At 36.2% G+C, this 9,971-nt stretch overlaps 1 protein-coding gene across 1 annotated transcript; it reads right to left on the reverse strand.

Annotated features, from left to right (window-relative positions):
* Window positions 1-8,595: 8,595 nt before the first annotated feature.
* On the reverse strand, window positions 8,596-8,913 carry LOC127150369 (protein GLUTAMINE DUMPER 4-like). The gene has a single exon (XM_051088072.1). It carries the CDS (start codon window positions 8,911-8,913, stop codon window positions 8,596-8,598), a length of 318 nt encoding a protein of 105 aa, XP_050944029.1.
* Window positions 8,914-9,971: the final 1,058 nt, after the last annotated feature.

Below are 9,971 nucleotides of genomic sequence, written 5' to 3' on the forward strand. Positions count from 1 at the left end.
CGTCGGCGTTCTTAGCTTCGCCGGACGTTCGCCGCAGCCACCATCCGCAAGTCGCGCCGCCTGCCGTCCACCTACAGCCGACGTTTCTCCCTCTCTCTCTCTTCGTTTCTGCCACCGCCGGCATCCTCTCCGTTCTCATCTCGTGTTTCCGACGCCGACAGAACACAGAGGGAAGCGCCGTCGTCGCCGGAAGGGGGAAGGAATACACGAGCCGTGAAGTGAAGCCGACCCGAGAACCCATTTCCAAGCTGACCCGACCCGAGACCATTTCCAGCCGAGCTGCGAGCTGCAAGCAAATCCAGCCGAGCCGAGTAGCGATCCGAGCCAAGCCGCGAGCCGCGAGCCGAGCCGCGAGCCGAGGCAAGCCGAAGACCAAGCCGAGTCAAGCCGCGAGCCGAGCCGCGAGCCGAGGCAAGCGGAAGACCAAGCCGAGTCAAGCCGCGAGCCGAGCCGCGAGCCGAGACAAGCCGAAGACCAAGCCGAGCCGAGTTGAGCCGAGCCGAGCCGAGGCCAAGCCGAGCCGAGCCGAGTTGAGCCGAGTTGTGAGCCGAGGCCAAGCCGAGCCGAGCCGAGAGTGAGCCGAGCCGAGCCGAGCCACCTAAGCCTTCCTCCCTCCACTTCGGGTCACGGTGAGTCTTCGGTAAGGATTGTTTTGATGAATTCCCTAATGTTACCACATCCGATTCGAGTTTGAATGTTGGAATAAGATATGGCCCTACTTTTCTCCCTTGAAGGTAGTAAGGAGTTGACGCTTAAGTTCTCGGATCTCGCGGCAGGCTTGTTTGGAGATAGCTTTCCTTTCCTTGGGTAAGTCAACGGGTGTCGTTTCGGACCTTTTAAAACGACTTCTACTAGAGTCATCAACTAAAACCTTTGTGTTTTCGTTTAGGTTGATCCGTTGAGCGTGGATTCGATCGAGGGGCATAACCGAGTATTCAAGTAAGGGTTTTCCTACTACTGGACCTCGGATCGAGGCTGAAAACGTAGTAATCCACAGGGGATTACACGTTAGTGACTGTACTGAATAACTGTATGTGTGTTGACTGTTAAGCACTGTTATTATATTTTGTCTGATGTAAAGGTACAGTGACTGCTAATTGTAGATTGGGATTTTATGTTGATGGACCTTGAAGTTACGGTTCAGTATGTAGTAATCATTGGTCTGGATGTTGATCATGGAGTTTGGACGGGGAAGGACAGTGAGTCCGGTTTTGGTTGGTTAGTTGATTGGGTCTAGGGTTTTCCCTAATGGTGTGCGAACTGGTGATGCGTATAGCAACTGAAGGTGTAGTTATTTAAACCTTCACTATCTGACTGACAAGCCTATGGCGGAATTGTAATATGAATGTCGTTGGGGTGTGACTGTTGTAGACGGTTTAGTGTGGACTGAGGGGTAACGGTTAGCTTCATCTATGGGGTAGTATGCCTTACTGATATGTGCATCCTTCGGGAGCACTAGACTGATGTGTGCAATCCTTCGGGAGCACTAGACTGATATGTGCATCCTTCGGGGGCACTAGATTGATATGTGCATCCTTCGGGAGCACTAGACTGATATGTGCATCCTTCGGGAGCACTAGACTGATGTGTGCATCCTTCGGGAGCACTAGACTGATATGTGCATCCTTCGGGAGCACTAGACTGATATGTGCGTTCTACGGAACCACTAGACTGTTATGTAGGGTATCCTCGAATAGGAAGTTAACTGTTGTCCCCTAACGGGCCCAGTAGTGGGTCCATTACTGGGTATGTTTATACTCACCCTTTTCTCTTCTTTAACTTTTCAGGTAAGGGCACAGCGAGGGGCAGACCGACGAGAGGCAGAAAGGACGCGTGAAGGCCATATGGACGCGTCTGGTTTTCTTATCGCTTCCGCTATGTATTTTGTCAGAATATTTGACTTGTGGTTTTGAACTGATAACTTGAGTTTTTATTTGAGACTTTTATGATTGATTTAAAATAGGGCCCAAAACTGTCTTTTTGTAATGTTTCTAATGCTTTTAATGAATCGTAACTGGTCCGTTTTAAATTTTATGTTGAATGGTCGAGTTTTGGTATTTGGTAGTGACCTCAGTTTAGTCCGGAAAGTTGGGTCGTTACAATATATATACAAGAAATATTATTACAAAGTTGTTTTTATAGCATTTCTAAAATGTTATCAAAATGCACACTTTTCATAGCTTTCACAAGACACTATAACTACGTTTTCATAGCTTTGGGAAAACGCTATCATAAGTGATATAAATAGAAAATCGCTATTACAAAGTTGTTTTCATAACCTTCACAAAACACTATCAAAATGCATACTTTTTATAGCTTTGATAAAACGCTATTAAAAATCTATGACTTTTAATAACGTGGGCGCTGACATGAGTTTTTGTTAAACACTATAAAATGTCTACGATAGCACTTTTAGCAAGCTATCGTAGACCTTTTTTCCTGTAGTGTATATTCTTTTCTCATTTGAATTTTCTTCGTTTCACTTTCTTTTTTGCAATTTATTCTTCTACTATAACCCCTACTCGGTTACCTTTGGTTGGAAGTTAATTTGTTTGAGAATTAATGTGCTCTCTGAGTTCAACCTAGACTTGACACTAACACTAGTTGATCTTGGTGTGTGATTCGGTTTGTTATTTGGCACAAAACCCAATCTATCTGTCATTAACCCTAACGATTAAATTTATGAGCTAGTCGCATACTAAACCAAATAAATCACTTCCATTGAAAATTTTATTGGTCGTCATCTAAAAGCTAAAACTTTGCCATATTATTTACCCATTACCCTAATCTTCTCTTTAAAGTTCTGATCACTAGAAGTAATTTGGCATTTAATGTCAGTTTAAAACTGACATTAAAGGCCTTTAATGTCGGTTTGCAACCGACATCTTTGCTAGCGTTATTAAAAGCTTTTAATGTCGGTTTAAAAACGACATTAAAGGCCTCTTTAATGTCGGTTTTTAACCGACATTTTTGGTAGTGTTATTGAAACCCTTTGATGTCGGTTGAGCTTTAATGTCGTTTTAAACCGACATTAAAGAGACCAACAATGTCAGTTTATAACTGACATAATAGATCCTCAATAATGTCAGTTTAAAACCAACATTAAAGCCTTGTTTTTTGGTCCATTTTTAAAAATTTATTTTTATTTAATTATTGCATTATGTCCATTTTTTATAAGCCAACATTCGATCAGTGTAGATAAATATATTTTTTCACGCCAATAAATCAATAAAATTAATATTAATTTAGAAACTATAATATTTGTCTTTTACATTTGTATACACAAAATGAAATCTTGATATTGTGTTTATATATACATTCTACAGTAGTACATGAAAAAATATCCTAATATAATACAAGACTTAAATAAGAAATCCTAAACGCCTTCTCAGTCCTCAACCTTCAATGGTCGTCTGACTATCTACACAATCGCTTAGCTTTCAACCCGATATGACTTCAACATTCTGCAAACAATATCAAGATCAACCATTTAATCTTTAGAATTCTAACAAACACTACAAGAAATTGAATTTTTAGTGGTGCACTAAAAACATTACTAAAAAGAAAACATCACTAAAAGTACTAGTGACGCATGCCATTGCTAAAAGTTTTAACACCACTAATAAGCAAAGAGGTGCGAAAGAATATTTACCAAGATTGGGTTAAATGAACTTAGTAGCAACAAAAGCTCAAGCATAGTTATTTCATTGATTACTGAAATATCACATTTCCATTTTTTTCCTTCATAGCTCATATGGAACCCCAAAAAAAAACAAAAAAAAAAAAATAAACAAAATACAATTCCCTTGGCCTATTCTGTACCCACTTCCCTATTTGAAAATTTTAATTTGTTTTGAGTTTCTCCCCTGTTACTGTAATTAAGAAGCTTCTCAATGAAATCAATATGAGTCATTCGCCTACTGCAGTAGAGAACAAAAACCAAAGCATCAAGTGTGTCACTTTTTGATATCTGATATACTAAATATCCATAAGATAACCAAACAAAGCATCATTCCATAAATTTCTTAGCATAGTCATATGAATTTACTCATAATTGAAGCATATGAATTTACTCATAATTGAAGCATTTGGTAATGTCGTACAATATATTAACTTTAGAGAATATTGTTACCTATGTATCTGTTCATCACTATCTCTGTTCATCAACAGACTCCCTAAACTCAATGTCAAGCTGCCTCTACTGAATCAAAAAAATATACAAATACACAATTGCAAGTCCTCGCAACTGAAACCTACGTAACTAAGTACCCATATCACAAACAAAACAAAAATGTAAAAAACAGAAACCAACTTATTTAAGGAAAAAAAAGGTCGTTCAAAGCAAGCAAACCACATATCACAAAGATTTTTTTAAAAAATCTTTAAAAGAAAAAACACCACACCAGGGTCAGCAGTATTTCTTCCTTGCCATAACCTGATTGAAAAATATGGCGACAAACTATAAACAACAACGAACTTTGTGAATAAATAATAAATATGGCATCCTGTTGGCTGTTACATGAAAAATAATTCCAATATGCCTAAGGTTAATAGCTAGAAAACATGAAAATGAAAAGGAAAAAGCCAAGGTTATCAACAACTGGGAATGAGAAAGGGGGAGAAAACACAGCCAAGAATGATAAGTTCTTCAAATTTTTCTATGAATAGAGTGATATATTGCATTTGGCAATGAAGAATTAAAATATTACTAGAAACCAAAATCTACACAAACTAAATTAGCTAAAGAACTACAATCGGATGCACAAATGGTGATCTTTGGACAAGAAAATATGGGAAGACTGGGACTTTAAAATATTAAACAAGAGTGACATAAGGTGCAAAAACCTATTCGTTAGCTGTTGGTGGTAGTGTGTCCACATACACACGCTGTTTTCATTTTTTCCAACTAACATCGAAGCCCATATGTCTAGTGCCTATAACCATAAGAAGTTATGTGAGAAATATCAATATATATATATACTTTATCATAATAGTGCAACAATGAAACTGTAAGTGGTAAAACTTCACTTTTCATTCCCTCATTGAAATCGCCTTAAAAAACATTAGGTTTGGAACTAAATTAAACAAAATTAAGTGAGGAAAAATAATACAGACAAAGTGTGCTAAATAACGGGCAGAATCAATATCTAACATCATCATCAATTAATAAACCACTGCTCATTGCAGTGAAATAAATGCATCAATCCTGAAAGTAAATGTAAAGAGAAGACATACTCTCCCAAAAGAAAATATTCTTAAAAGTTAAAACTAAATTCAAAGATAATATGAATAATCTCAAGTCTCAGTTATGTTATGTGTCATGTCCAATCCTTTTACCTTAAACTAGGTCGTTATGAGCTTAAGCTTTAGCATTAGGTTCCCTACTCGAAGAACCAGGCTCATTAACAGGCCCTGCAAGAGTTGTTCGATAAACTTTTTGTAATATACTTTTTACGAATGTACAAAAATATAAAAAAAAACTGATAATTTAAAAAACAAAAGTAGCATAACTTGAAGTTAATTTAAAAATAAAATACAGCCTGCACCAAGTCTCAAGTTAAAACACCTTTGAAAAGCACCATCATTTCCAGAACTTGATGCCACCTTTCCACTCTTCCTACCGCCAGCTGAAGCAGTATTTCCTAACATGCCCTTGGATTTTTTTAGGCCCTTTCTTTTCCATGAAGGAATTTCCCTTCATATTCAACATTGATTGGAACAGAGCTAGGAGTCTACAAAAAGAAAAAAAAAAAGGAACAATTATATCAAGAACTAACTTAATCCTTCTATTTCGGTCTAATAATTTTGTGGGTATTTAAGAAGGAATGGTCAGGTAAAGAGCAAATGATATTAAGATGAAACCATGGAGAAAAAAAGATTCATTGATTTGAATATTAAATAAAATCCACTAGCCTATCATATAAAAGGGTGATTACCACAATGATATTGGGATGGGCATAAACTCCCTAGGAGGATATATAGCTGGATAAAGTACTAGAGTCCCATAAGGTAACATCATAGGATGCTGAAAAATGTAACATAAAATTAAGAATATAGGAACATTATTATCTTGTCCTCTCTGGAAAATATCAAACTTCATAAAATTTCATAGGGACAATAGAAAATTATAATTACCTGACCTCCCTAGATGTAAGGGTGGGGAGTTGGAGAAGCAATAGTAGATGCAAAGAATGGAGGTGGAGTAGCACCAGCACTATAATAAGCCTATAGTTACAGAAGAGGCTAAACTTTAAGCCAGTAGTATTCATCGACATCTTCGTTACTATTCTAAGTGTTTGAATTACTATTATAGGTGTTTATGAATCCAAACAACAATTAGTATGAAATAAAAAAAACCATATAGATAGACCTGCACTGAGCTTGACCAATCAGGATATGAAGGTGTTGGAGCTATTTCTTATGCGTAACAAGTAAAAAAATATCAATGTATCAACAACTTGGGAATGAAAATAGGCAAAAGGAAGGAAGGTTAATTATATCACCTGGAATGAAGAGGGAGGTTTCAGAGTTTTAGAAGGTGTGCCCTCTTCCCTTGTCCCCATCAACCAAAGCTAAAATCAAACCACTATAATCCTCACTAATCATAGAAATTAATATCATTCTGTCTTAGGGTTCAATTCTTCCAAATTCCTAATCGTAAGTTTCAGGAAAAATACTAAAAAATAATGTGATCGATCATATTTCTACATATGTAATTTACATCCCAAATTGGAAATCTAATATATAATACCTACACCTACCTATTAGAACACAACTTCCAATTTACTACAATCCCAAAACATATAGGTAAAATCACTCGGGCAAAACAAAAAATTACCGCTGAATGAACGTTGCTAGATCGAAAAACTAGTGGACTTGCAAACGAATCTCAAGGATTTTGGCGTGAGGAGCGTTTATAGGGAGAATGTGAAATAAGAGAGAAGAAAACTTGAGGAAATGACCAAAAACATTAAGGATATGGCGAGACTAACCAGCGGATGGTGGAGCGTCGAGCGCAACGATGGATGGTGGAGCACGACAGTGATGATTTTAAGGTTTAGAGGATGATGGAAACGATGGCATGAAAGAAAGAGTTCTGGGGAGAGAAGAAAAGTAATGGAGAAGATTTGGTAAAATTATTGTTTTATATTAAATCAAAAAAATTAGAGTTATCAATAAATGTACCTTCAATGTCGGTTTTGAAAGAATCATGTCTTTTATGTTGGTTTAAAACCGATTTTGTACCTCCATCTTTGATGTCGGTTTAAAATCGACATTAAAGATCTGTATTTTAAAAACCGACATTAAAGATTCGTGTTCATTTTTTCCAATTGACATTAAAGGTCATATTTCTTCTAGTGGATAATTGATTTCGATAGTTTTGGTGACCGATAATTTAGGATTCTCACCACAAAAAAGGTTCATAATTTCAGATGGATATGATTTTATATCAAAATGTGTGCAAACACAAATTATTAACCTCATTTATTAAAAGAAAATAAAAGGAAGCAGGAAAGAAACAACTATAATTAATCATTCATTCTTTTCCTAAAAAGAATAAAAAATTAAAAGTACAATTATTGTGCCCCATATGTTCTTTTCATTTTTTAAATTTCCTTATATATTCCCACTGGAAATATATTTATATATATAATTTCTTTAGAAAAAAGAAAAAAAAAGGAAAAAAGTCGATGCCTTTTCTTTCGAGTCATATCCACATTTGTGAAGTTCAATTTACGTTGTAATGATTGTCTGTGAGGCAATTTTTAAACTCCTAAAAACACCCTTTACCAACCATTGACTTGGCTTCTTATTGAACACTTCACAAATCCACCTCTCTTCTCCAATTTACTTAGCTTTAATGCTAAAAAGAAGAATACCAAATAAAACTCTCTCTAAGTAATATTATAGATATATACAGCCGTTTTTGAATGAGAAAACATTAAGGTCTTACCATCTAATGATTATATGCCAATTTGGTCACCAAAATGTTTCCACTAAGATAATATCCATTATGAGATATTTTTAAAAATTTCTTAAGAGCCAATATCATTGAAAGTTTGTAAATCGCATTAAATTTTTATTAAAACGCAAACAATAAATAGACACTAATTCTTTCTTTTATAAAATAAACATTCACTTGAAACTTTCATAAGCTTAGGTTCCTATCACATAAACATTCTTTTCAATTAAGAACAAAACATAATTTTATTAAAAATTAGTTTGTTTAGTTTTCAATATAAAAGTTGGTTCGTTTCTATAAATGTAAGACATTTTTTTGAAATGGGTAAAAATATTTTTCATATTCTAAAACCCTTCTCAAATCCACCCAAATTCACTAACCACAACATGAATTAAGATGGTCTTCAAAACTACACATACATATAACCATGTATAAGTTCATTAATAAAGTTATATTCATCATATTTACCAGCAAAAATTTGCCAAAAATGATCAAGAAGATCAGTTTGGATCACATGACCCCACCCCCCCACCAAGAAAACCAGATCATAACAAGTAACACACCTTTAAAAAAAAAAAAGAAAAAGAAAGAAAAGACCTACACAAAAAAGGGGGCACAATCTTTACAGTTAGTTAGAGGGCTGCCTGTTTCGCGAAGAAGGTAGGGTTATCATCTCCGGCCATAATAACGACAATGGTCGGCTCTGAATCCCGACTGTGGTTGGGAGGCTTTTCTTCGTCAGTGGCAGCGGTCGGGGCAGAGGAGGAGTCAGAATCGGGAGGAGAATGAAGATAGGAGCAAGAGAGGACGAGCAATGCAACGGCGATGAGACCCAAAACGATGGCTAAGCCTGTGAAAAGATAAGGGATTGGAGAATGCCAGTTTCCGAATCCCGTGTCTATGGGATCGGTGGAGTTTCTTGAACTTGGAGTTGAAGTTGTTGGTCTCATTTCTTTCCTTTTTTTCCTTCTTCCTCTTCTTCTTCTTTTTCTCTCTTTTGGGTGTTGTTGGTATGTAATTTTTCAGTGTTGTCCTACAAAATTTATCATTTGTTTGCTTTCCATCATGGATGTATTTATAGCAACTTATTAAAATTGTGTGTGTTAGGCTTTTCGGATGGAGATTGTATTGGTGGATTTTACACATGTGCCCTTTTGTCTGCATGTGTTAGGGTTTCAATTTTAAAAAATGAGTTGGATTCATCTTGGTAGAGCTTTCTCCAATCCTATCCCATAATATAAAAACCCCATGGTGTCCATTATTCCCACGGTGACATGACTTTTTCTATTCCTAGACTTTAAGTCTCATATACTTTCGTGGAGTCTATGTACATCCTAGCCTTCTCAGTGTCATGAGCATGCTTGTACAAGACATTGTTTATCGATGGTCGCATGCTCAAACATCCTTAAACCATCTTATGTTTATGTTTTGTTTTTAGTTTAGCTTGTTACTTTTATTTCTATGTCGCTTTCCGAAACCCAATAGTTAGTTCCCAACTAAGTTTTATTGTATTCTTTGCAAACCAAGCTTTCTTACAATTGTCAGTCTTCAATGCTTTCTTTAATGATATTTTCAATGTTTTCTTTAATGATATTTTCAATGCTTTTCTTTCTCTCTCATGTTAAACAAAAACATTTTCTCGATCTCAAAACGTGAAGGGAGCTATATACATTTGAGATTGTCCATGACTTTTGAATTAATTTTGTATTGTTGACTTGCTCACTGAGTTAGAGGAAGTGTCACACCATCGCCCGTACCATATTCTAAAGGTTGCGATTGTGACAAGTGGTATCAAAGCTTTCTTAGCTCATTGGCTATGTGAGACACAATCATGTAGGCAATAGGACAATTGTCAAAGTCATAGTTTAAGCAACTAATCAAGATAAAAAAAGCAATTATGTTTTTTACAGAATTACCAGATGAAGTAAGATTTCTCCAAACCCGGCTGGATGTTTTAGATGAGAAGGTTGAAGGATTATATGCACTAAATGCTCGAATAGGCGGACTG

This window comes from Cucumis melo, chromosome 7 (assembly GCF_025177605.1).
Source record: "Cucumis melo cultivar AY chromosome 7, USDA_Cmelo_AY_1.0, whole genome shotgun sequence".
Lineage (NCBI taxonomy): Eukaryota > Viridiplantae > Streptophyta > Magnoliopsida > Cucurbitales > Cucurbitaceae > Cucumis > Cucumis melo.